Source organism: Epinephelus lanceolatus, chromosome 11 (genome assembly GCF_041903045.1).
Source record: "Epinephelus lanceolatus isolate andai-2023 chromosome 11, ASM4190304v1, whole genome shotgun sequence".
Lineage (NCBI taxonomy): Eukaryota > Metazoa > Chordata > Actinopteri > Perciformes > Serranidae > Epinephelus > Epinephelus lanceolatus.
In genome coordinates this window covers 42,428,130-42,455,969 of record NC_135744.1, presented here as the reverse complement: position 1 = coordinate 42,455,969, position 27,840 = coordinate 42,428,130, and the positions used below count along the sequence as shown (strand labels likewise).

At 43.4% G+C, this 27,840-nt stretch overlaps 1 protein-coding gene across 1 annotated transcript in view; it reads left to right on the top strand.

Annotated features, from left to right (window-relative positions):
* LOC117268888 (cell adhesion molecule DSCAML1-like) overlaps positions 1-24,085 on the top strand; it is a 70,227-nt gene extending 46,142 nt beyond the window's left edge. The window contains exons 8-33 of the mRNA XM_033645644.2: positions 2,016-2,288; positions 3,155-3,439; positions 3,626-3,745; positions 3,838-4,014; positions 4,584-4,783; positions 5,183-5,279; positions 5,435-5,563; positions 5,641-5,808; positions 5,941-6,011; positions 6,361-6,601; positions 7,656-7,802; positions 9,409-9,564; positions 11,255-11,394; positions 15,863-16,016; positions 16,611-16,728; positions 16,843-17,006; positions 17,099-17,197; positions 17,505-17,693; positions 19,108-19,395; positions 19,479-19,634; positions 19,772-19,802; positions 19,920-20,038; positions 20,137-20,289; positions 20,995-21,195; positions 21,864-22,175; positions 22,708-24,085. Coding sequence (XP_033501535.1) covers positions 2,016-2,288; positions 3,155-3,439; positions 3,626-3,745; positions 3,838-4,014; positions 4,584-4,783; positions 5,183-5,279; positions 5,435-5,563; positions 5,641-5,808; positions 5,941-6,011; positions 6,361-6,601; positions 7,656-7,802; positions 9,409-9,564; positions 11,255-11,394; positions 15,863-16,016; positions 16,611-16,728; positions 16,843-17,006; positions 17,099-17,197; positions 17,505-17,693; positions 19,108-19,395; positions 19,479-19,634; positions 19,772-19,802; positions 19,920-20,038; positions 20,137-20,289; positions 20,995-21,195; positions 21,864-22,175; positions 22,708-23,141 — 4,622 coding nt within the window. The 3' untranslated portion in view covers positions 23,142-24,085. The remainder of the gene's footprint in view (positions 1-2,015; positions 2,289-3,154; positions 3,440-3,625; positions 3,746-3,837; positions 4,015-4,583; positions 4,784-5,182; positions 5,280-5,434; positions 5,564-5,640; positions 5,809-5,940; positions 6,012-6,360; positions 6,602-7,655; positions 7,803-9,408; positions 9,565-11,254; positions 11,395-15,862; positions 16,017-16,610; positions 16,729-16,842; positions 17,007-17,098; positions 17,198-17,504; positions 17,694-19,107; positions 19,396-19,478; positions 19,635-19,771; positions 19,803-19,919; positions 20,039-20,136; positions 20,290-20,994; positions 21,196-21,863; positions 22,176-22,707) is intronic.
* The last annotated feature ends 3,755 nt before the right edge of the window (positions 24,086-27,840 follow it).

Sequence of the window (27,840 nt, the reverse complement as noted above, 5' to 3'; positions counted from 1 at the left end):
GTGAGAGGCATAGATCACTTTGCATTTCACACAGTTAGGCCTACTATCTATCTATCTATCTATCTATCTATCTATCTATCTATCTATCTATTTATCTATCTATCTATTTGGTGCTACAAAGACAGGGTGCAGTAACTTTAGGTTCAGTTCTCAGGCAGGCAAAGTGCATTACAGATAGAAACTACTGCCATTGAACCTACCGAAAAAACGCAGATACTGTACTCAAAAAAACTTTATTTAGATTATTTAAAGTCCATAGTTCTTAGTGACTTATTTTTTTCAAAATCTAAAACAGTAACATAAATTAATAAACAATTTAAAACATTAAAATGTTTGATTTACCTCACCAAATAGCATGAATTCCACTAGAGCGAAAAGTTGGTTGCTGCTACTGAACTTAGTAAGCTAACGTACCTTTAGCAAAAGTTTACCTTGGTTCTCTTTCTCCATTTTGATTTGCAATTCTCCCTTTTTAGTTATATGAATAACAAACTACCAAGATAATGGTTCATCAAAGTGGATATTTTTCAATGACAGCTGAGGAAAAAGTAAGTAAAGTAAATAAATTTAGTTTAAGCTTTAGCTAAGGCTAACCATGGCTATCTCACCAGCTAACTAAAAAGACTAGTGGTGTGTCATACTTCCATTAGTACACTTCCATGTAGTATACTGTGTGCACTATGTACTCATTGGCGTAGTGCGCAAATTTCGACAGGGTAGTGTTGTCTCAAACCAAACACGGCCGTTGTGCACTCACTGGAAATGACGACCGCAAATTAGCTAGTTAGCAAACTAGCATTAGCATTCGCGTTATCGTTCGCGGTACCAAATCATTACAGACTGCTAATTTAACCCAACAAACATACTGCTGGCTTATACCCGACAACAGTATAGTGGTGCTTAGTGCAAAAAACGTGTATTTGTACAATGCAGCGACGTTCGCACAGTCCTCAGCCACCATTTCCAGTTCCGCTACGTAGCCAAGATGGCGACCATTGAGGGTGAGAAGTGTCCATAGTTCCACACTCAACTTTCTGACCGTTTTGAGTGCACTATCTGGGTACTGATAGTGCACTGCATTTTTCCAAACTTCTCAGTAGCTATGTTTGAAAAGTGATTCGAATCATTGAGAAATGCGTATTAAAAGAAATGTACATTTAATGTTTCCATTAAATGTACGGACTTTGGTGAAAACTACGAACTCGCGCGACTTTTCCGCAGAACCGGAAACAAAACAAGTCTCGCATTCTTCTTCTTCTTCTGCTACGTTTTCTGGCGGTTGGCAACCAGCTTGTAAATGCATTACGGCCTTCCCGACCCGGAGTGTGGATATCACCATGGAGAGAGGTGCGCTACGTCAGACTTAATTCGAACATAACTGTTTCCATCTGCCGTTTTGCAAATCAACATTTTTCGAATCAACCAAAACCCGGCTAAAGCGAGCGTATTTTAGTTTGTGCGAATCAGGGGATTTTAATTTTGGCGTTTCCACCATAATTTTCCGATGCGATACTTCTAGATGCGCATCTAAACAGGCTGATGGAAACATGGCTAGTGTGAACAAAGTAACAAGTCTTTACAAACTATTTTGGTGGAAATTATACATTTACTTGGCAAATTCAGTATTCATATTGTAAAATAAAAAATAAAAAGTCAGATATGGGTCTTACTGTAACCAAACTTTCTATCTATCTATCTATCTATCTATCTATTTGAGGGTGATTTAGCAAAGTACACAGTCACTTAGATACACAGAATATTTGATTAGATTAAAATCAACAAATATCCTCAATCAGATTTTAGTAAAGGGAGCTTAACTAACCTCCCTCTCCACCTGTCAACTTGCCCCAATCACTCTATCCCTCAACCTTTATCTCTTCACCTCCTCTCGTCTCTGTGGCTGCTCCCTTACTCTGCCATGACGCCCCTCACCTCATCTGCCCCTCTCTCCGACCTCTCTGTGTCTCTCTCTATCTCCTCCCTCCATCCCCTCCCTCTCTTCCCTGTGTCTCCAGGTCCACCCCGAATCAGACCCATGCGGGACATCACCGCAGTGGCGGGCAGGAACACCTACATAACGTGCCGCGTGATTGGCTACCCGTATTACTCCATCAAGTGGCTGAAGGACGGCATGCAGCTGCCTGATAATCATCGTCAAGTGGTGTTTGAGAACGGCACCCTGAGGCTGACGGACGTGCAGAAGGGCGCGGACGAGGGCACCTACTTGTGTAGCGTTCTGATCCAGCCCCAGGTGTCAATCAACCAGACCGTCCATGTCACTGTAAAAGGTTAGCGTGAAGAGAAGAATAGATACAAAGGGATAAAACCGCACGAGGCAATGTTATTAGGTCAAATATATCCATTCAATCCAGACAGAGTGACCCTCCAGTGACTACTTCACCCTGTTTTCCCAAAGAAGTATTCCTGCTTGTTGTGGGCATTTTTTTACTCACATCACTGTATCTAAAACACAAAATGTCGCAGAGGCAATGTGTCCAAAGAAAGCTGAAATAGATAACATTAGTTCTTTGCCTTTCTCCTCCAAAAGCACCAACAGACCGGTCTGGTTGGTAGAAAAAAACCCAAAAACGTCCACAGTTTACAGAGCTTTCTGGATATCAGAGTAACCACTGCCAATTTGAGACACCAGTGTTTGAAGTTGTGCAGTGCAGCTTTACAGCAATGCTTGATGGAGGTAGATGGTGTTTTAGGATAGATTTATGTCCCAGTGTGCGCCTGTATTTTGTTTAGTCTGTGAGTGGGGTAGTGATGGTAGCAGGGCAGCTGCAGAGGTGTTTAAGGGTGTGTGCATGTGCCTGCGTGTGAGTGTGTCTCTGATTTAATTAGATGAATAATAATGAAGCCTAGATTAAATCCCCCAGATGTCTCAGCTGTAGTACCCCCACCCCAACCTCCATTACTATGGCAACGGAATGACTTCCTCCTGCCAATTGGACTCTAACCAGAGCAGCTATTATGGGCTGCAGGAGATGGGGGCTGAAGGGGGAAGGGGGGGGGGGGGTGAGACGAGAGCCCCACTGGCCAATGACCTTCTCTCTCTCTCAGCATTGCTCCAGATGGCCACACTGCCACTCTTCCACGTCTATCGCTACCTTCATTCCGCTGACTCTTTGCACTCTACCTCTCTCCCCAGTGCCGCCGCTCATCCAGCCCTTCGATATTCCCTCTACCTCAGTGGGGAAGCTCATGTACATTGCCTGCGTGGTGTCATCTGGGGACATGCCCATACGCATCACCTGGCACAAAGACGGCCAGCTCATCGTGCCAGGCTCTGCCTCTGGCGTCGCAATAGAGACCAAAGAGTTCATGAGCTCCCTGCAAATATCCAAGGTGACACTGAAGCACAACGGAAACTACACCTGCATCGCCAGCAACGCCGCCGCCACCGTCAGCTGGGAAAGACAGTTGATTGTCACTGGTGAGGGTCTGAGCAAAGGGAGGATGGCACGATGATGAATTAGGTCACATCAGAAGTGATATCTACTGTGCAGAGGGAGCTTAGAATTGTACATGTTATTTTAGGAACACTCCCATTTTCTACCTTTTACTCTACGATCTTCTTTTAGTCCTCCATTTAGGTTAATCACATCTCTATGTTTCACAGTGCCACCGCGTTTTGTGGTGCAGCCCAACAATCAAGATTGCATCTATGGCAAAGCTGGAGTTCTCAACTGCTCTGTGGAGGGTTATCCACCTCCGAAAGTCATGTGGAAACATGCCAAGGGTAACACCATCCCTCCTGTCAACACTGTGAAAACAAAATCACTGGAGCAAGGAAAATTCAGCACTAACTTGCCTTTACTTTGTGTGGTGCAGGTGTAGGAAACCCTCAGCAGTACCATCCGGTCCCTTTGACTGGCCGTATCCAGATCATGTCAAACGGCTCTCTGCTCATCCGACATGTGCTTGAGGACGACCGTGGGTACTACCTCTGTCAGGCCTCTAACGGAGTGGGCTCAGACATCAGTAAGAGCATGATCCTCACTGTCAAGAGTAAGTGTCAATCTCTTTGGCTCGAACGCTTTCATAACCACATCTCCTGGATTGAACATATACTGTAGACAGAGACAAGCCTGTTAAGAATTTGGAGGTGAATGAGCTCTTCTAAGATGCACTTTTGCCCCAGGCTACTGCGGCCTGTACTCAACCTAACAAAACCTTGTCTCCATCCTGCACATCACTAACTGAGGGTATCTTTGCTATTGATTGATGTGTTCCGGCTGCTGGTTTGTGTGCTTCTGAATGTTTGGTGGGGAAAAGGGTTGATGAATTAGTGATGAAAACAAAACCGCAGGAACCCCTTCAATCAATAATCTATGTCTCAGGAAAGGAGGTGGAAAAGATTCAGGAGTAGAAGAAGAAGGCAGACAGGGAGGAGGTAGAGTAAGAGGGCCAGCGAGGCTTGAAGCGTGAAATGAAAATGGAGAACGAAGTGCAGAAATAGAGATGTCTATACATCTGTAATATATCCTCGGTTTCCAATACCACATCCCTGTTCCCTTGTCTCATTACTCCATATAATACCATTCGTCACACTGACATATGTCTGCGATTCTGCTCAGTTCCCGCCATGATCACCAGCCACCCCAACACCACCATGGCGAGGAAGGGCCAGACCAAGGAGCTGAACTGCACAGCGCGGGGTGAGCAGCCCATCATCATTCGCTGGGAGAGAGGAGACACCGTCATCGACGCTGAAAGAAACCCCCGTTACTCGATCACCATCAACAAGAAGGGGGACGAAGTCATCTCTACGCTTAAGGTCAGATACAGCTCAGCAGACCCCGAACTCAGCACAGCGCCCTCATCAAAAAAACTGAGAGGGAATGTTTGATGCTGTGAAGAGAATATACAGAAACTAAAGATGAATTAAAATTAGTTATTTGGTAAAAAAAGACTTAAATACTTACACGAATCCTTTTGCCTTATAAGCAAATCCATTCTCACTCCCAGCTTGTCAAATACCAACGCTTAGTGGCCGCTGGCGTCTGATACTGACACACTGAGGCATCTTTAGCATCTATATTAGATGTACCAAGTAAAACGTGTCAAGTAAACTCTCTTCAGCTTTTTCTTCTGTATAATTTTGCATGATTGCAGAGAGTTAGAGAAGATCAACATGGCACATTGTAACCTTTTCTGTTTGTGTTGATGCTCACAGCTGAACCCAGCCGAGCGAGGAGATTCTGTCTTCTTCTCCTGCCACGCAATCAACTCCTATGGAGAGGGTCGAGGGCTCATTCAACTCACTGTGCAAGGTATCTCCCCCACATACTCTGTACGTCTCACTGTCTTCTTTAATTTACGGAAACCCTAGGCCTCATAACACAGTACATGTGGATATGCAAACAGTCCAGGAGAAACACTGCAGTTGAAAAGCTCTCATTTCTGGTCTTTTTTCTCTCATGCACAGAACCACCAGATCCTCCTGAGCTGGAAGTGAGGGAGGTGAAGGACCGGAGCATGAACCTGCGCTGGATCCAAAGGTTCGATGGAAACAGCATCATCACCAGCTACGACATCGAGTACAAGAACAAGTCAGGTAGATATCCTTCATTTAAATATGCATGTCAGATTTTTTTAAGATGCAAACATCTCAAATCTTTTTGTATTCCACAGACTCCTGGGATCACATGTACACAACCAGAAACATCTCACCCACCAACAACCAGGCCAACATTGTAGAGCTGCACCCGGCATGCGTTTACAGCATCCGCATGTACTCCTACAACAAGATAGGCCGCAGCCTTCCAAGTAAAGAGCTCACAATCAGCACTGAGGAAGCACGTAAGTGGTTGTTTTCTCGTCTTAAAAATCACACTTGTCTGTTTGTCTCTATGTGTGACTCACTTTTTCTCTGTATGGAAGAGGGCTAAGAATATTGACAGTAACACTTTATTTGACATCTTCCATCAACAGCGCCGGACGGGCCGCCGATGGATGTAATCCTCCAACCGATGACTTCTCAGAGCATACGGGTTACATGGAGGGTAAATCACTACCATGTGAACACATCCTGTGTCTCTGTTTGCACAAGAGTTTATTTAAAGAGACAGTTCACCCCAAAATCAAAAATACATGTTAACCTTACCTGTGCTGCGGTTTATCAGTCTTGATGGTTTTGGTGTGAGGTGCTGAGTGCTGAAGATATCAGCTGTAGAGTTGTCCACCTTCTTCCAAATATAATGGAATTAGTAGGCAACTGCAATGTGTAGCTGCTAGCTCATCTAAGACCACTGAGTTAGCTAACGTTATAGTTAACAAAACAAAAATAACTCACCAATGGTTTAGGTTTGAAATGCACTTCACTATTAACTGCTATCACCACATTCCTTTCAGGCTCCTAAGAAGGAGCTGCAGAATGGTGTGATCCGAGGCTACCAGATCGGTTACAGAGAGAACGGTCCGGGCAGCAACGGCCAGTACAGCATAGTGGAAATGAAAGCTACAGGGGACAGTGAAGTGTACACCTTGGACAACCTAAAGAAGTTTGCCCAGTACGGGGTCGTGGTCCAGGCCTTCAACAGAGCAGGGACGGGCCCATCCAGTACTGAGATCAACGCTACCACGTTGGAAGATGGTAAGAGAGCCAGGAGAGAAGGGTGGAAGAAAATGTACCATAGATGACAAGATGAAGGAAAAGGAGTGTAGACACAGCTGAGAGAGTGGGCTGTTAAGCTGTGTGTAGGAGAGAGCGTGGGACGGCATGAGGGAGAGTGGAGAGAGACAGAAATCAAAAGATCCATCACGCATTTCTCTTTGATTTGTCAAAAAGAATAGAAAATAGAGTTAAATGCAGCAACAGGATGGAGGACATATACATTAATACAGTTAACATACATATATGGACACACTCACAAAAATGGATGGACTGAATTCGCAGCACATCCCCCATTCTTCTTTCGGCTTTAATTAGCACCCTCATTAGGCTGGTAGAGAGCGAGAGAGGAACAAGGAACCCCATTACTCTCTAAATGTCTACCCACTCTGCCTCTCCTTCTCTTTATCCTCCTCTTCCTCCCACTGGTTCCCCTCTCTTCCTCCTCATCTTTCCTCTGTCTATTTTACATCCTTTAGTTTCTCATATTTTTATGTCACTGTTCATGCAGACAGTAATGATAGACGCCCTGATCATGGTAACAGTTAAAGTGACGGTAATTGTCCAGACAGGTAATCTCAGGCTGCTTCTACAACAGCAGTGACCTTAAAGATGAACGGTGTCTTCCTTCAGATTTTATCCTCCACATTTCAGCTCACCCCGACCTCCTAATCTGCATTTTAACCCCTTAAGGTGAAGCTGTTTAACTATTCACGTTGCTCTGTCTCAGTGCTCTTCCTCCTCTCCACCGACCCCCCTCTGCACCTCCTCTCCTTCTCCTCTCTGTGCTCTAAAAGCTAGCACTGAACAAGGAGCTATTGAGAGCTAATCTGACTGATTTGTTTGAGCAGAGATTGCCTGTGGGTTGTTGGTGTTGAGTAGTTGTTAATTTTCTGTGCTTCAGCCGCCATGCTACATCAGTCAGGTCTTCTTAACAACAGCAATAACTTAAGAGTTTTGACAACTTGTTAAAACAGCCTCAAAACTTGTGTATTTGAACCATGCAGCACTAACGCTCACCTGTTTCTCTCTCCAGTGCCCAGTGAGCCTCCGCAGAACGTGCGAGCCATCTCTGTGACGTCGGACGAGGCGGTGATCACATGGGCAGAGCCTCCACGGCTGACGCTGCACGGTGTGCTGAAAGGCTACCGGGTTGTGTTTTGGTCCCTCTTCCCCGACGGAGGTGGGTGCTGTGGGGGCCAGGCCCATTGGCCAATGCAGAGTAATTATCACCTATCTCATTCTAAACTTCACCGAAAACCCACCCTTCCACCCACCCACCTGCCTCTCTGTCAGTGTTGTAAGTCAGAGTGTGTTAACCTTTCCCATAAAGCACTTCTTGTTCCTGTGTGTCTTTGAATTTGTCCACGTTTGCCCGTGTGTCTTTGTATCACCATCAGTACTGATGGGATAGGATTACAGTTACAGTAGTTGAGTGTGTTTGTGCTCTTATGTCTGTTTAACTAATTTGCACTAGCAAATATATTTTGTGGGAAATGACATCCTGATAATGGAGAGAAAAGCACAATTAAGATTTTTCTGGTTGTGTCTAGTCTACATAAGTACAGCAGCTGACAAGAGCGAAGGCACTACAATGACTCAAAACATTTCCATTAGGAGAAACTTACTGCAGCTTCAGAAATGATGCCTATTCAGAAACACATAGGAAAATCAAAAACAAAGAACAAAACAACGGAAATGTGCTGCAAATTAAAAAAGGTACTGCAGAAAGCCAAAATAAATCCATTAACAGCAAACACACAACAAATACAGAAAAGTCAAAAGTCAAAAACATACAAACCTCAAATGCAACAAAAAAACGGTGCATATTCAGTCAACACAACGGATGTTTTCTAAACCACTAGAGGGGGCGCTAAGCAGAGCAAAGAGAGAGAGAGAGAGACACCAGATGAGTGTGTGTTTGTTTATGAAGCAAAAGTCAAAGAGAGAGGCAACGTGGCACGTATCAGTTTTTACAGTTGGCCTTATTCTTTTATGTAAATCTGTTGTTATTTAATCATGGTATGGTTGTTATAGAATTGAAAAAGACCAAATGTAAATATGAATATGTACATTTTCAGATCGCCTCTTTACTCCATTTTGCTTCACACTTCAAAAACAAACTCATTCTCTCGTCTGGTCGCTCTCTCTCGCAGATCAAGCTGTTCCCCTCGCTGCTCCCCCTAGAGGCCTGGAGACTGTTTTCTGTTGCATTATTTTGGGGCAGCACGTTTGCCGTTAATATATTTATTTTGGCTCTTTGTAGTATATTTCCATTTTCATTTCCCTTGTCTTACTTGCTCAGTTTTTGTTTTGTGTTTTTGAATTGGCGTCATTTCTGAAGCTGCCGGACTTTTCTCCATATGGGGATGTTTTCGGTCATTGTGGCACACTTGCCCTTGTCAAACATGCTGCAACTTAATAAAGCACTCTGTTAAGGTTGGAGAAAGACTGTGTTGCAAGACAGACGGTGCTGACTTTTACAATATTTAACCAAAACCACAATCTTTTCTTAACCTTGATCAGGAGCTGTAGTATAACATAAGTCCAGCACACACATCCTGGTCTCTGCTTTGAAGTTTTGTGCTTTGTATTTCCAATCATCCACCTCAATGTCCTCCTTACAACTGCTGCCTTGTAATCCACGGAGTAACCACATATCCTCCAAAACATGTTGAGCAAAGCAACTTAGTAGTATATAAATGTGTTTGATAGAAGACAGAGTCAGTGTGTGTGGCCAGTCCACCAGATAACCAGCAGCCCTCTCTAAAACATCCTGTTCTCCTTAGAATGGGGAGAGATGCAAAATATCACCACCACACGTGAACAGGTGGAGCTGCGAGGGTTGGAGAAGTTCACCAACTACAGTGTTCAGGTGCTGGCCTACACGCAAGCTGGAGACGGGGTCCGCAGCAACGTCTTGTATATCCAAACCCGCGAGGACCGTAAGTACACACGGAAAGAAACCCTGAAGAAAAAGATGTCAGCTTTTAACTTATGTGTTGATATATTTCAGTGCAGACAAATCCAACCGGGGGAATAAAGCATGAAGTATCCTTGCACAGTGTATGGGGTGATGGTTAGGGGGTAGGGAGATGGAAGGGGGGATATAAAAAGAGTGCTGGGCTGTATCAAACCCATGACAAAAGCTCATTTATGCTGGGAAGCTCCATTAGCAGTGCTAATGAGAATTAAGAGGCTTTGGGTCCACAGCTCAGGGCTCAGGGAGGGCTGGCGGGAGACACTTGGGGGAGAGGAGGGGTGCTCCCTCGGAGCATATACCATCCAGGAGTCAGCCGTCAGCCCAGGCCGCATCCTCTCCACCAGCCCTCTTGCCATAGGCATAGGGATTAACTCCTCTTGGATTAGAGAGAATTAATTTTCTGCTTACACCATTGGAGGCGGGATTACAGCCAGATCCATGTCTCTTTACAGAGCAGGGGAGGAGGAGGGGCCTTGGGGTTGAAGATGGAGAGATAGAAAGGTGATCACAAACGTAATAGAAATGTCACTACCAAGAATTTAATTTTCAGACTTACAGACTTACATTCTTGGCTGAGTGTATTAGCCTTTTACTGTGACACTTGGCACAGTGGTGCATAATATATTCACGTAGGTGGGGATGCTCGCTCAGCACCATTGTACCTCGACTCCTCGTCATCACGCAGGCTGAGCAGCAGACTGTCTGCCTGTCTGTCTGTCTGTCTGTCTGTCAGTCCTGGGCAGATTTTGGGCACCAGATGGGACTTAACTCTTCCCCCTCCCACTGCCACTCCTCCTTTGACATGGAGGTCCAGTTATGATAATGATGACTGCCTCATCTGCCCCTCCCCAACACCACCGCCATCATCACTCCCCCAGGAACTGCACCTATCATTCTCGCCATTCTTTCATCCCCGCCTCCCTCTTTTAAAACCTCCCTCGCTACATCTATCCTTTAGAGTTTGTTTTTATCCCTGCTCATGTAATGTGCCGGATGGAGGAGTGTAAGGGCATGGGCTGGGTGAAAGACTGGATCAGGGGGCCTCACATAGAAGAGAAAGAGGAGTTGGGGGTTGGATGTGGAGAGCTGGGTCTTACACTGTGGTAACCACCTTCTGTAGAGCCCAGATGAGGCCCACTGTCAGGAGCAAGTCATATTTATAGCGGGGGCTGAATAGGCTTGACACTGTGAACCCCATACTGTAAAGCCAATGCGACAAAAGCATTATTGTTCACCTTTCACAGCATCCAGTGTCCTGATGTGTGTGTGCGTGTTTTTTTTGTAAAGTGTGCATCCATTTTAAACCCCTGTTATGCCTTTAGATGAGAGTATTAAGTGGTGTCCAGTGTCGAGCTTAAGTGGCTAGCAGAGGATCAGACGCTAGTGTCTAATCTGTTTGTGGTTTCAGAGTTAAGAGAATGCTGGGTGTCACAAAGTCAGAACTGCTGACCAATGTCTGAATGAACATATGTCACCACCACTGTCACCACCCAAAGGGAGTTCTTCCAAGTCCTCACAGAGCGGCTTAGTGCAGGATAAGACTAGCAATCTGCAAACAAGCCTGCTCACTTTAACAAGCATCCACACACACAAACACACACTGGAAGCACACGCATGCCCGCTTTGCTGATGTTTCTTTGTGTTTTCTACAGTTCCTGGTCCACCGGCTGGCATCAAGGCAGTTCCCTCCTCTCCAAGTAGCGTGGTCGTGTCCTGGTTGCCTCCTCACAAACCAAATGGTGTTATTCGCAAGTACACCATCTACTGCTCCAGTCCGGGGTCTGGGCAGCCGGTAAGTCCTTCCTCTGTGGGTGTGGCTCATCGGGGGCCAGTAGGAAATGGTCCAGGTGATTGAGACGCAAGGAATTTGTGATAAAAATCTTCCAATTGAAATAATTAATTTGTAACCACTATTGTTAATTGAACCCGAGTGTGTATGTGTGTGTGTGTGTATCTTTGCGAGTGTCTCTCTTTCACCGTGTTTGCACCATCGCTTTATTTCCTGCCCTCCCAGATGAACAGATGAGGTTGTCTTGGCAACGTGATGAGACGTAGATATGCAAATGAAGCAGAGAACAAGCTCACACATGCACACTGCCGCATCAGAAACACACACACACATACAGACATCACATTTCAACATTTTCTATTTATACACGCGTGTGCGGCATTTCAGTTGTGGTTAGATCATGTGCACACAAACACCAGCACACAGTGAAATCTGATATCAGGATAGAATCTCACTTTCTTATTATTCACAAATACTCCTCCCTCTCTGTGCATGAGTGCCATGTAAATGAGCACAGGCAGGGAGAGAGGGGGGAGGGAGGGGGGAAAGGAGGTTGGGAGAGAGAGAAAGAGAAACACCATTAGAGGAAGGGAGAGACCAAGGGGGAAATGAGGGAAAAAAGAAAGAGATGAGGGGAGAGGAAGAGGGGGAGACAGGCTAGGAAGAAGGGAGGAGCAGAGGAGGGTATCAGTCACATCGAGATGAGAGTGCTTTTGTCCGTCTTTTCATTATCTCCCTGTATCACTCCCTGGATCACCACAACACCGCCGCTATGCTGGAGGAATGTTCGAACGCACCCCCTACACACACACACACACTCGCACACATCCTCCCTCCCTCTGTCCCTCCATCCTCTCCTCTTCACTGAGCTAGACAGAGGGGGATAGAGGGAAAGGGGAAAAAGCAAATGGTGAAGGAACTGAAGATGAACACTGAGAGATGAACAGATTAAAGAGATAGAACAGAGGATCGACTTGAGAGAGAACAGTGCTTTTGTGTGTGCGTTGGCATGTGTGTGTGTGTGTGTTTGTGTGCCTGCAGGTGTATGCGTGAATATTTTCTCAAAGATATGTTTATAGGAAAAATATCCACAGGAACACATAATTTAATCCAGCACTGAGGCCTGAAATAAGATTTTCTTAACCCAGTGAATAAATCAGCCTATATGAGGTGAAATCATTTGTGTCCACAGTGTTGGACCAGTGTGATCTGCTCTATTCTGTCTTGTTCCAAAAAACTAAACAATGCAACAAAAGGGGAACTTTTATTTCAGTTTTTATCTTACAAATTTTCTCAATTAATCCAACAGTTCTGAAACGCTGTCTCCAAACATTAAAAGCAATGAGCACATTTACTTCTACTGTGTAGCACAACACCTGATGTGTCCTGCAAAAGGCCGTCACTCACTCAAAACATTTAACATGTGTGTGTCAGAGGTAAGTCAGTTCATTTTTCGCCTGCTTCAGGATTAAAACCAGTAATTATCTGAGTTCAGTTTTCAAAGCACTGAGTTCACAGGACAGTCTCCATGAACACAGAGGTGGAGTCCATACAGAGGTCAGCAGTCATAGCTGAGGAAGGCCTTCAGTGTCAACATGCTCCCCTTCCAGAAACCAACAACAAAATATGAAACATCTAAATGTTTAAATTCAATTTTGGCAATGTTGCAGATTGTAAGGAAAATGAATGTTTGAGGTAAACCAGAGACAGCAATTCATTTTAAACTTAAGAAATAGAAAAGCTTTAAGGAATCCAGTATGTATAAATAGAAAAAGAGTCTACATGAAAATACAGGAATGGGTAAGCGTCAGGAATCTCACATGCAATCTGCTTTTTAAAAATCCCTATTTATGTTCCTGTTGATTACCAGCAGAGATGGGCAAAAATACATCAAAATGTATTATGATACAAAATACAAAATACCCCTCAAATAAATGTACAAAATAAAACACATGTATTTTGTATTTTCAAATACAGAAAATATTTTTTCTTTTTCTTTTTATCAGCAACCTGCAGCTCTATAGGTCCCTCGGTCGGTTGGTTGGTCGGTCCACAAAACTTTTTGTGAATAATTCAAAAAGTCCTTGACCAAGACTGCTCAAAATTTGCACACTGCAACTAGAGACCATGAGTAACTATACCAGAAAGAATGCCCACGGTTCGTCCATAGGTGGCGCTATACTAACAGATTCAAATCTTTTTGTGAATAACTCAAAAAGTCCGTGACCAAAAACGCTCAAAATTTACATGCTGCAATTAGAGACCACGAGTAACTATGCCAGAAAGAACAACCATGATTCATCCATTAATGGCGTGATAGTAGCAAATTTGGTCGCAGCTATTGCAAATTTGTGCTTGTTTTCTCACAGTTTGGTGTAGCAGAGTATTCAGGTTTGGGCTATCGCTAGCTTGATATTATAACTATCATCATCATGTATTTATACAATAGGCTATGTAGCCAGACCCAGACATAAATCATACATCAAACCAGTTGACATCTGTCACACTCAGATGAAATATTTACCTTGACAGACAATCTGTTGAACTTGGAAGACGTGAGCAGCAAGGTAGTCTACTGGTAGTGTGGGTCCATCCACGTGAGCAGCATGCCCACCCAGTCTAGTCTAGCTGTGCTGTGAACTGTCCACCAGCGGTTGAGCTAAACAGCAGCAAGATACTGTGGGGGCTACTGTAGCTAGTTCACTTGTCTGCTGTCTAACTTGGAGCCTTTGGAGCCCTGTGTTCAACTTATTCCAAATGAAAAAGAGAGAACAAAGCTAGGGACATGTAGGCTAAAATATAGCCTAAAATATTATTTATTGATTCAGATTTAGATTCAGACAAATTTATTGATCCCACGTGAGGCAGTTCATTTGTAGCATACTCATCCCAAGCATCAACCACAACAACATACAGTTTCTTTTTTTTTTTTCCAACAATATCTTTATTGAATTTTCCAAATTTAGAAAACAAGACAAAACAAAAGGCCAACGAAGTGACACAAATGAGACAGTGTGTTAACATACAGGTCCTTGTAGGACGGGGACATTCAATGAAACAAAAATATTAAACCCTACATTAGGTTTTCCCCTTTACACACATATGGTCAAACAAAATGGGACAGAAGAAAAACAAAAAAAAAACAAAACAAAAAACAAACAAACAGAAAAAAAAAAACAAAAAATGGCGGTTAATAACATACAGTTTCTTATGTTGTTATGCACAGTCCAGTGAAGGGCACATTGAAAAAACATTCAGATAAAGATATTTAAAAAAAAAAAAAAAAGAAGTAAAAAAATATTGTTACATCCAATATTATAAGAATGTGTAGCCTGTTATTTTTGTTTTTTGATTCATGGAGAAAGTATTTTGAGTATTTTAAATACAAAATTACTCCACTCAAGTATTTTGTTACAAATTACATTTGCTTTTTATCGGCCTCATCAAATACAAATTACAAAATACTCAAATGTAACTGAAATATGTATTTTAAATACAAGTAACAGAAGTACTGCCCATCTCTGAGGTTCTACACACTGGGCAAGTCAGATCATTTTATGGAGAAAATAGAGGGTGCTGCACTGGGTCAAGAAACTGTTTGTAAAAGTAAAAAATCAGGTGCTCTTCAAGGACAGGGCAGGTAAAGACTGTCCAGCTTACATAGAGTAGAAGTCCATGGCATAGATTGGCAGTCTGAAAAAGCATTTTTGTGAGACGGCTTAATAAGTAAAGATCCAATTTAATACATGGATGACTGAGTCTTCATTAGGGTATAAAATGTGCTGGGGACAGGTGTTCAATCTAAAACTCATCAAGAGGTCATGTGACGTGTAAATGTTAATGTATAGTGTGACTGACTGACATATATAATAGCAGAACATCTGCTATTATGTATGTGAGCCAGTCAGGCTGTTTAAGTCGAAACACGTTGGTCATCCATGTATTAAAGAAGGATTTTTACATACAGTCAGACTGCCAATCTGTTCTATGGACTTTTACAAAGGACAGTCATTGTTGTTTATTCTCATCAGATCATTTTATCTTGAAGCAGGGAAGCTGTGCTGCTATGTTAATCTATAGAATTTAAAATGACCAGTTAAAATGAAAAAAGATATACTGGCAGATGTGAAATGAGAGTGTCTTTCTGTACCTGTAGCCTTAGTGTACCTGTGTTGAACACTGAATCTAATAGGAATGATTTATTTGTTGCACTGCATGCTCTTTGTAATGTCTGATGCAATTTGTAGCGTTTGTGGTGTTTCCTTCTTTATTTAAAGTTGTTTTGTTGACGTCCTGTGAACCAAGACAAATGTCATATTTTTTTCTGATGCTAAAGTTCAATCAAATCATTTCAGATGTGTAACCTGTAACACTTGTTTTTGAGTTTCTGTCACATGGGCTGTCACAGAGCCTGCTGTGCCACTGTACTATCATCATTTGCTAACATGACCTTGCGCGCCCTCTGTCCCAGGCGCCCAGTGAGTACGAAGCCAACCCGGAGATGCTATTCTACCGTATCACGCACCTCACCCGTGGCAAACAATACCACATCTGGGCTGCAGCCGTGACAACTGCCGGCAGAGGCAACATCAGCTCAAAGGTCACAGTGGAGCCTGCTGGGAAAGGTGGGTCCTCCCGGTGAACCTGTAGTGGGGAGGGGTGTTAAGAGATTTCTGTAAAGGTTATGAGGGAGAGCGCTCTAAAGATGGCTATGAAGTGGTGACATGATCTCCTATACACAGATCACTTTCATCACTCTGCTTCTATCTCTGTCTGCTCTCTCTGTTATTGATTGACAGCCGTAGTATTGATTGAGTAGCGGCTATGTTGCAAGGAACGCTGTTGTTAATTATGTGGTGATGAACAGGGCCTATCCAGTAAAATGACCCTTGGGGAGAGAGGTAGCAGGCGAGAATCAATAGAGGGGAGGATCTGTGGAGAAAAGATAGACTGAAACTAAGAGGTTAGAGGAGGGGCCACACTAAAACACTGAGCTACAGCTTTTTATTCACTCAGCAGTGAGTAAAGGTCTCTCCCCTCAGGCAATCTGGGCCACTCATTCAGAGGCAGGCGGTTAGACATCTGAAAGTATGAATAAAGACAGTTTTCTGAAGATGATGCTGTGGCAGTTTTTTTTTTTTCTCGGTACATCTATCGTCATCTGTGTGTCAGAGTGTGTGTCACATATTCAATTTTAATTGCTTTATTTTTGTGTACAGTCCCGGCTAAGATCCTGTCCTTTGGGGGCACGGTGACCACACCCTGGATGAAGGAAGTGCGTCTGCCCTGCAGCTCAGTTGGAGAGCCGGCCCCCACGATTAAATGGACCAAAGACAGGTCAGAGCTCATCTTATATCGCTTATATGTCAGCGTCATGACTGATACTGCTGCCTGTGAGAGAAAAACAACTTGGATGAGATTAACATCTGTAACCTGTCTGTACTGTGTCAGTGAGGACTCTGCCATCCCGGTGACGGCTGACAGTCAACGGCAGATCTTATCCAACGGCACACTGGTGCTACGTTCAGTCAAAGCAGAGGATTCTGGGTACTACACCTGTACGGCCACGAACACCCTGGGCTTTGACACCATCATAGTCAATCTGGTGGTGCAAGGTAAGACGAAACAGAAGATGCATTTGAGTGACCAGTGTGTTTGCTTCGTTCCCGTGCTGTTGTTGAGTTACTGTCGCTGTGTGTTCGTTCAGTTCCCCCTGATCAGCCTCGTCTGACCGTCTCCACTACCTCCACCTCCTCCATCACCCTGGCTTGGATCCCTGGGGACAATGGGGGAAGCTCCATCAGAGGTAAGACCCTCTGTGAACGGAGAAACGCCTGCCCACCTCGCAGGTGTCTCGTGAAAAACATTCCTGAGCTTATAGCAGATTTTTTGATGCATCATTTTCATTGTACTTTAGTTGTACTAATACTGCAAACAGCAGTGTAAACAATGCTTCTCTGTAAACAGTAGTCAAAGTAGAGCTGATTGTAGCTGATTGCTGCCCCCTGGTGTCCAACAGACGTAGCAGCAGCAGCAGCAAAGATCCTCCTCAATCTTCATTTCTTGGATTTACTGTAGTCGTTCTAAATGATTTGTGTCGTGCGATTCTGCAGGATTTGTGCTGCAGTATTCTGTGGACAACACAGAGGAATGGAGGGATGTGTTCATCAGCTCCAGTGAGCGCTCCTTCAGGCTGGACAACCTGCGCTGTGGAACCTGGTACAAGGTCAAGCTGGCCGCCAAGAACAGCGTGGGCTCAGGGCGCATCAGCGAGATCATTGAGGCTAAGACACATGGAAGAGGTGAGGGGCAGAAACTGAAGTGTTGTAGACATGACTGAAGCAGGAGACAAGTGAACAGACTATAACTCTGGTTGCTCAAAACAGATTGAAATGCTTTCGCTAATTTCACTCAATGATTTCACTCAATTCAGATCAAGATCAGGATTCATACCAGGAATGAAACTAAATCTAAGTTTGACGTTTCTTTGCTTAGTTTGACAAATCACATCTGGCTTCTAGTTTGCTTTGCTCCATCCTAATTAATGTTTTTGTTGCCTTAGAATGAGCTGTTTATGTCTACATACGGAGTGGGTCCTCATCCACAAAGACAAATAAAACACTGGCTCAAGACAGGGCAATTTCCATTTTTGTGTTGTTACGCCCCACCCTTATGCGGCCCTATGGGGCGAACAAAACTCCAAACACTGACCCAATAATAACCACATAAACACCTTTAAAACAATCAAATCCATGGGACTTATCAGAATGAAAACAAGCAGACAAGACAACAAAAATCCCACGATGAGAGGCAGCAGGACCAGCAGTCCCCACACCAGAGCTTCTCCCCTCTGCTGCTGGCACAGGAGCTCTTAAGCACCTCCTCCACGCCAGGTGTGCTGCACCTTGTTAGGTAACTGCATAGTTTACCTTTAAAGGTAAACTATGCAGGAACATCCTAGAACAATGTATAGACTCACATAAAAGCAATCCCTCTCAATATTACTCACTATAAGTGTGTGGCAGTGTATTGATCTGCAGAGACTCTGTCTTGTGCCTGTATTTCCTTATCCTGCTGTGTCCCTGGCCACATTGCGCAGGTGAGGTCGGGGCTGTATAAAAAGAAAGCAACCGGGTGCCAGGCCGTAAACAGCACGCGTCGTAGAGGAAGCTACAAAAATCGTGGTCACAGCACCAAAAAAAATGTTAATTTGGTGAGGGAAAACACTAAGCACACAACGGTCGTTACAAAACAAAAGTGACTCTGGGGTTGGCTGTTATTTTGACTTTCACTGGTGACACTGTACACACACAGTGACAGACAGTTCCTGCATAGTATACCTTCAAAACTTGCCCCTTGCAGAGAGACACAAATGTCTCCAGAGTGTTGCTGTCATGCAGTGAGATGAAATTAGATAAAACGTCAGTTTCTACGTGGAAATATTCAGAATCAATAATGCAACAAGCTGGGACACTCAGTGTTCTTTTGTTACGCTGCATAGTGCTGTATAACACTGAAAATCTCCACTGTGACTTTGTATTTCAGAACCCCACAAAAAATACAATTAAATGTGAAATAGCACTTACACTGATGGTATATTCCTCCCAGATGTTAATGTGATAATAAATACATACAGACATGTTTCCTTTGTTGGCTTTACCAACCTCTTTCTAACCTCCTGTTGGTCTGTGTCTTCTGTTCCTCTCTTCTCTACAGAGCCAGTGTTCAATAAAGATCAGCCGCTGCTCACTCACATCAACTCCACTCACGCGGGGCTCAACCTGCAGGGCTGGACCAGCGGTGGCTGCCCTATCACCGACATGATGCTGGACTTCAGGCCCAAAGGTACCTGGGCCTGGCAGAGCCTCAAGGCCAACTCTACCACTCAGCTCTTCCTCAGTGAGCTGCGCGAGGCCACCTGGTATGAGCTCAAAATGAAGGCATGCAACAGTGCTGGGTGTGGCAACCAGAGCTCCCAGTTTGCCACCACCGACTATGACGGCAGTAAGTTCATCCTACATCTTTTTCTATCTGAGTGCTGAAATTTCTGTACTTAATATTTCCCTCTGTCTTGTGTATCTCCACAGGTACAATCCCTCCCATTAAATCAGCTCGTGGAGAAGGGGATGATGTGAAGAAGCTGTTCTCCATCGGCTCTCCCGTCATCCTGGTTACTCTGGGTGTTGCTCTGCTCTTCATTATCCGCAAGAAACGCAAGGAGAAGAGGCTTAAACGACTTAGAGGTAAGAGACAGAAAGTGAGAGTTCAGAGGGAGATCAGCATTATTGTGTGTAATGGATTAATGTAACATCGAGTGACAAGTTGAAACGATTATCTTCACAGCCAACTATGATCTAATTAAGATATTGTCTTCTTATAGATGCTAAGAGCCTCGCTGAGATGCTTATCAGGTAAGAGCCGGCATTTATGGCCCGAGATTTTATGTCTGCTGTGTAGAAGAAGTAATACTTAAGTTAACCTCATACATTTTTGGAGACTTTATCTGTCATTTCCATGTGTGTGTGCAGCAAGAACAATCGCAGTATTGACACTCCAGTGAAGGGCCCTCCTCAAGGACCAAGGCTGCACATTGACATCCCACGTGTTCAGTTACTCATTGAGGACAAGGAAGGCATCAAACAGATAGGCATGTGGCTGCTCTCAACTGCAACACTCATCATTTATTAGTGTCATTTTCTAGTATCTTATATTAACTGTCATGTCATCATTGTTTACCTGCAACAGGGGAGGACAAGGCAGCAGTGCCAGTGACAGACACGGAGTTCAGCCAATCGGTGAATCCGCAGAACTTCTGTACAGGCGTGTCTCTGCACCACCAAGCCCTTATCCAGAACTCAGGGCCCTTGATTGACATGTCAGACATCCGCCCAGGCACAAGTGAGTTTGTTTTTCTTTTTAAATAAAAGATTCAGAGTATCTGTTTGCACCTGGGCAGCTTATTATGGATCCCACTGCGTGCTGTGATCGGAGGTGTTTTTAAGGTTTAGGGTAAAGAGGTCATGGTTAGGGCTACTACTAGCCAATCTTGGATATTCTCGGGGAGTAAAGTGGTACATTTATGAGGAAGATTTCACCAATTTACTGCCAGAAAATTAGGTGACATAGTATAAAGAGACACAGTCCATGGAGAGAGTAAGACGTGGTGGACAAATGGGTCAAACACAAGACTTTGACACAGGAGACTGGGGTTAGAGTCCCGTATGAGTCAATGTTGGCTTTGATTTTTAAACTTAGCTGACGTATTCATTTCAGTTTTTAAGATATACAAAGCTGCTGATTGCACACTGTGTACATTTAATTTAGCAGAATAGCTGAGGAAACCTGTTCACATCATATTTCGACGTTGCTCAGTGTAAATAGCATTGATGCTAATAGCCATAAAGATATGTGCAAAAGTTTCACATCTCTTAAAGTGACAGAACATGACGTCTATTGAGCAGGTGAAAGCTTTGATCTCCTATTGAACTGAACTTCATCCACTTCAGTCAGTGAAGACAGCATCTAGTCCTCTTGATAATCAATACATGGATACACAGTGTTTGTACCACCAAGCCGTTCTCTGATCATTGTAACCTCGCTCAGATCCCGTGTCCAGGAAGAGTATAAAATCAGCCCACAGCTCCAGGAACAGATATTCCAGCCAGTGGACGCTGAGCCGCCCCAGTCAGAGCCAGTCAACAGCCTCAGCACGAACTCTGACCTCCGACTGGCGGACGATGGGCTCGCATGGCATCACCGCCACTGAGAGCGACAGCTACAGCGCCAGCCTGTCGCAAGACACAGGTGGGTCAATCCCACACTCTGCCACTGACACAATGATGCGGCTACACTTTGTGCTACTAATGCGATTATGTCATTTCCAGTTTTTACACCAAGAAGTGGCTCTTTTATGAATATATCTGAAATGTCTTTAGTGTTTTTTAATCAAATTTAAGACCTCTGGAGACAAATGAATGGTATATACCACATAATATGCAATTTAAAGAAAATATTGAACAAAAATCTTCACCTAATGCTGCCTCTCAAAATCTCTTGACTTCATTATTTTTCTGTCTTTGTTAAACCCCTGACTACTGTCACTACTATCACAAGTGCTATCAGTGACACAGTTATAAAACAAGGTATTGTAAAATAAAAAAGGGAATGACACAGACGCAGATAACAAAATGACTCTGTAGCAATAATATCATCGCACAAATGTATAAATAATGAAACTGTATCGAACTTCCAACCAACAGCCTTCTCTAAATGTTTCTCTAAGATGATACATATTTCCAGAGACACCAAAGGTTTGTGTCTGTACATCATCCTTTTCTAAAAAAATAAGATAAAATAAAAATATATATTTTTAAATCAATCAAACCACCTGGAGGCCAATGTAAGGAAACAGAACACCTGACTCATACGAGCTCTTACCTGACAGCTGAGGAAATTATTTCTTGTATTTCCAGATAAGGGTCGAAACAGCATGGTGTCGACGGAGAGCGCCTCCTCCACTTATGAGGAGCTGGCGAGGGCCTACGAGCACGCCAAGCTGGAGGAGCACCTGCAGCACGCCAAGTTCACCATCACAGAGTGTTTCATCTCCGATAGTTCATCTGACCAAATGACCACAGGTACCAATGACCCGGCAGACAGCATGACCTCGCTCAGCACGCCGTCTGAACCAGGCATCTGCCGCTTCACTGCCTCACCGCCCAAACCGCAGGACTATGACCGCGGTAAAAATGTGGCAGTGCCCATTCCCCACCGCGCAAACAAAAGTAAGTACAACAAGATTCAGATGAGCTGATTTTTCCTGATTTAGCACCTTTGATAATGCAGTGTGCACTCAATTCAGCTGCTGTACTACATATTGTTGAAGTAAAGACACTCATATAGACCGCAGATTCTTGCGTCTTCTGTCTATGTACTGTTACCCAGAGATACCCTGAAACAAAGGACAAAGGACAGTAAAGTTAAGTCATGAGACTCTGAAACCAAAAGTGGGAATTTTATTCCAAAAAATGACGAAGACAATGCTGGAATAGAAGCCAAAGTGATTTCAACAAATAAATACAAATACATAGTGGGAAAATACTGGACTCTGTGGGAGGAAGTGATAGTTAGACAGTAATTAAGCAGAAAAAGAAGCAAGGAGTCATGTTTGTTGGCTGGTATGTCTCCAAAGCTTAGTTTATTGCCACACACATGAAAAATCAAATCAAGACCACCAATGCTTGTGTTAGTGTGTAGGCATATGGGCACATGTATAGAAAACGAACTTAAGTTTAAAAATATTTTCTTGCCTCTCAGGTGAATTCTGCAACCTTCCCCTCTATATGAAGACAGACCCATTCTTCCGCAAACAAGGGGAGCTGCATGACCCGTGCCCAGCTGTGCCACCGCGGGAAGCCTCAATCCGCAGCCTGACGCAGCGGGCGTATCACACCCAGGGCCGTCACAAGACTCTAGACCCTGCCAAGCAGCAGGTCCTGACGCTGGGCCATTCTGGGCTGGGCAGCTTGGGTGCGAGCTCAGGCACTGCCACCTTGCCCCAGAGGACTCTCACCATGCCCAGCTCCAACACTGCAGCAACAGCTTCCACTTCCAGCACGAGCAGCAACCCCACCAACAGTAACAAGGTGGGGGGCTCCAGAGACTCGCTGCTAGAGAGCAGCTCCTCTGCACTGGGGAGACTGCAGAAACAGAGTGTGGGGGCCTACTCCAAGTCATACACGCTGGTGTAGTCCGTTCTCTTGCACAGACTTGCATTGCTGTCCCGCCCCTCGGCCAGCCCCACTCTGGTGCTCTTCAGTCTGGGCCAGAAAGGGCATGCAACCATCTTTCTTTAAACCCAACTAATGGTGAACTGCCCAGCGTTCTGTCTAATTTTCCTCGGGATAGGTGTTCTCCCAGACAGAGACCCAGCTAACCCTACTTTCCATGTTCACCTGGGACTCTATAAAAGAATTACTAACTCCAACTAACAGTTCCAGCCGGCTGGTGCTCAGCTCCGCTCAGTTCTCGCGGGAGAAGCGCAGCAAAAACCCAGGAAGCGATTCTGTGGTCATTCGGAAAATATTGACTATAATTGAAGAGCTAAAAGCTCTGTGTTTATGACGATGAAGACTACGATAGCCAGTATGAAGCTGTGTGGCCATCCTGTCTCTCATACGCACACGCATACTGTCCTCCATAGTTTGAGTATTATTGTCAATTTGCAGGACTTCCAGTTAAGTTCCCTATTCTTACTGTATCTTTCACCCTCTATGTGTCTCTTAAAGCCCCAAATAGCTATTGGCAGATTTTCTCTTAATGATGATCCCAAACGAAATGATTCAGGTTCTCCTCCAAGAAGACTTCTATCACATTAATCTTCTCCACACATCTCTCTCCAGCTGAACAGTGTCTAACTTTTCAAACAAATCATGACAACCCAAATGAACCAGCTATAAGTTCTCACATTACAAATAGAGAATATTTGGTATTATAAAGAATTTACATATATATTTCTATGTAGGTATATTATTGACATCTAAGTGAAATTATGACAAAGTATAAACTGTATGTACTACGACAGTGTAGTAGTATATACAGCAATTTAATGTTAATGTCAAATTTAAGAATGAGACAATCGCTCAATCATGAAATTTAAAAAAGAGAAATTTAAAAAGGTTGGACTAAAGAAAGAAAAAGTTTAGTATATATACGGGATGTTCTGTATGTTACTGTATGTAGACCAACTTAGCGAAGAGTGTTTCAATCCTGTATGAACAGAGAGTGGCCCTTTCCAAAACCCATGTTGAGATGGGAGAAGCATGATAGGCTACTTAGTTTCAGTTTCAGTTCCTGAAAAAAGGCAGGCTGGGTGAGCAAATAAAACCTCCCTAGTTTGAATGCCTACTTTGCTGTGGGTGTTCAGTGGAAACAATCATGGCAGAAAGCCTCCTGTAATATTATTGAAGTCTGCTCATGAGACTATAAGCTCTTTGACTCTATTAAGCTTGTCGAGAGCCTGAGTGGTTGGTAAATACAGTGACATTAAAAAACCAAGTCAGTGTCGCAGAGGAACATTAAATAAGTTTTATGTTGGGAGGAGGGTTGGTGCGAAGCAGCTGCAGACTTGAATTATGACACAGAATTAAGGCTTCACTAACACATCCTGCCAACTTCCCAGCCTGCCTCGGTGTCACCCGGCTAATCTTCGCTCTTCAAGGAAACAGATAACTAGCTGAAGGAATCCCAGTCTTGATGTGAATGAAGTAAAATAATATAATGTTGAGCGATGTTATATGTCAGGGAGTTCAGTTTTGAAAATTCAACCCAACTGCCAGAGAAAAATGTTGGCACTGTATGTTCCTGCACACCACGGGTGCGTTTCATTTGCACGATACAGTGAAACTTTATGTTTCAACAACGCTGTGGCTGATGTGCGGTTACGTTTAGGCACAAACACCACTTGGTTATGATTAGGAAAAGATTATGATTTGGCTTAAACTAACGCTTGTGGGGGCACAATTCCTGCTAGACAAGCGGTGATGTCACAGTGAAAATCAACTGCCTTTATTGCCACTGTCCCCGCTGGAAAAACAGTAACGGGTCGCCACAAAACACCCACGCAGGAAACACAGCAATGACTCACTAAAAAACAACCTGTCTGGTTGTTGGTGAGTCTCGAACAATGGTCTGCAGCTTGGCAGGTGTCTCACCTATAGGTGACTCTCCATCCGCTCCACCTCCAAGTGTCAAGGTCTGATACGATATGTATGAAACGTGCAAATGTAAAGTATTCGTGGTGCAGAAACGTACAATGTGAACATTTTCTTCTGGTGAGTGGGCTGGAAAATTATATAATGTTCACTCAATTGATATCTTTGTTGTTGCCCTGTCTGAAGTACTGTATATGTCCCGCTTTCTTTATCTCAGTACCCCTCCATTTTGCGATAATGTACATTCACACAAGAACCTATTGGAATGTGTTTCTGAAGCATCTCCATGATAGCGTTTTGTGGTTTATATTTATCCATTTGCTTTGTTTGTTTGTTTAGGGGAGGGGTTTCTGTTGGTCTTTTGATTTTGATTCATAATTTTAAACATTTTATTTTGTTTTGTTTTTTTTGTTTGTTTGTTTGTTTTGTTCCAGAGGCCAAACAGTACTGAGGTATGTGGCCTGTGGCTAAAACCAGTTCAGCCAAGTGAAATCAGGGACTCGTAGCTCTTTTGGTCACACAAACTGCTGTTGTGTATATACTGGACTGGAGTTGGTCTGTAAACCTGAAGCAGTCTGGCTCCCGTCCTTTGCCCCCATTCAGATAAATTAAAGTAAAATTCACCACCCTAAACATACTAGACCCGTCATCTCTCCCTTTGTCAGTGTTGTTTATAGATTAAGTCTTGTACATAAAACACAGTTTTGTATGAAGAGCTATTTTCGTCAGAATAAATCAGGGGACACATCAGGGTTGAATGCCCCAATTTCAAAATTGAAATAGTATCAAAAATAAAATATTTTACTTCTGAAATGGGCAAAAAACATTTTTCTTTCCCTTTATGTTTTTGATACTAATTTGTTGAATTTTTATTCTTTTTTAAAGGTCTTTTGATGTTGTCATTTGTCCTACTTTACTTTTTTATTATCATTATTTTGTATTTTGTTCATCCTCAGAAAATCATTGCATGCTTGCTAAAAGGGAAAAATTGAAGGAAAAAATGTATGAAAATCAAAAAGAAAACAAACAAAAAAAAAATGTTGAGGGTATCCCAAACATTTGTTTGAGTTGCTTGTTATAGCAATTGCTTGTGTTCAAAAGTACATTTTCTATGAAAAGAAAGCAAAAACTAAAAAGATCATTCTAACACCTTGTGCAATAAAGCTATCTTTCATACGTCACGGCTTCTGTCATTCTCAACAGGTTTGTTGGCGTATCATCTGAAGATGTTCGAACTGACGTTCATTTTGAAATATAATAATGAAGCGTTTCATGTGCAGCAGAACATTTAAAAAGAATTCCCTAACATGTATGGAGCATCATTGGAGGTACTTGTTGGTAATACTCTGCTAATAATATTAAAATAAAATATAAAATACACAAATATTATGATATATGAGAGGGCGGCACGGTGGTGCAGTGGTAAGCACTGTCGCCTCCGTGGTTTGATCCCAGGAGAGCCCTTCTGTGCAGAGTCTGCATGTTCTCCCTGTGTCAGCGTGGGTTTCCTCCAGGTGCTCCAGCTTCCTCCCACAGTCCAAAGACATGCAGGTTAACTGGTGACTCTAAATTGTCCGTAGGTGTGAATGTGAGTGTGAATGGTTGTCTGTCTCTATGTGTCAGCCCTGTGATAGTCTGGTGACCTGTCCAGAGGATAAGCGGTTAGGAAAATGAATGGATGGATGATATATGAGAGTCCAAGGAAAGCACATGATATGTGAAATTTAACAATGAATTGGGGCGTCGGTGGCTTAGTGGATAGAGCAGGTGCCCCATGTACAATGCCCTTTCCCTCTCTCTCTCTCCCCCTTTCACACTTGACTTTCCTATCAATTAAAGGCAAAACTGCCCAAAAAATAGATTTAAAAAAAACAATGAATTAATGTGTAAATGCATCAGTCATACTAACTTGAATGGGTACTCCAGCCAGTTTCGGAGCTTGTGAGAGGTAGTCCAACTTGATATTGTCTTTCATCAGACCCTCCTTGCCTCCACACTGGCTTTCTGTTATAAATTCGAAGTATCTTGCCAAAAATAAAATAACCCTGATGTCCAGGGGTATTTTCCAGACCTGACAATAGCTCTTCCAGAACCACAGAAGTTATTACATAACTCCAATAGTACTCTTCATGACAAGGAAATTAACTGATACAGTAGGTACAGAAGAATGTGTATTGACTTCATGGGTCACCCTTTAGATTACAGTCTGCAATTTACAGCATAATCCCAATTTATAGTGTAACTGGGTGCACCAGTACAGTATTTACTAATACACACATACAGAGAAGGGAACAAGATATAAGGCGAGGGAATGAGGGGGTAGCAATCTGTAAACATATAAAGAATTTATACAGTAGGCATTTTTAACTATCAGGTACCTATTCTAATATTTGGGGGGCACAGTATAAACATCACTGAGCAACAAGGATGGACATCTGGGGGAAGATGGGGTAATATAACTCACAGAGGATGTCAGATTCACGCTGGTAACTGACTGTGTGCTCTCTTACTCTGGTGAGCACTTATTAATGAGACAACATCAATGAAAAGGCTAATTGCACTCAGTCTGAGTGATACGCCTCATTCAGTCAAATGTGTTGTGAGGAAACATCCCACATATCCATCCTCTCAGCCTGTGCTCAGTGTCATCTCTCTCATTCACTGCAGCGTTTATCATTTCAGGCTGGAGAGTTGCTCAATTCATAGTTGTATATCTTAAAGGGACAGTTCAACACTG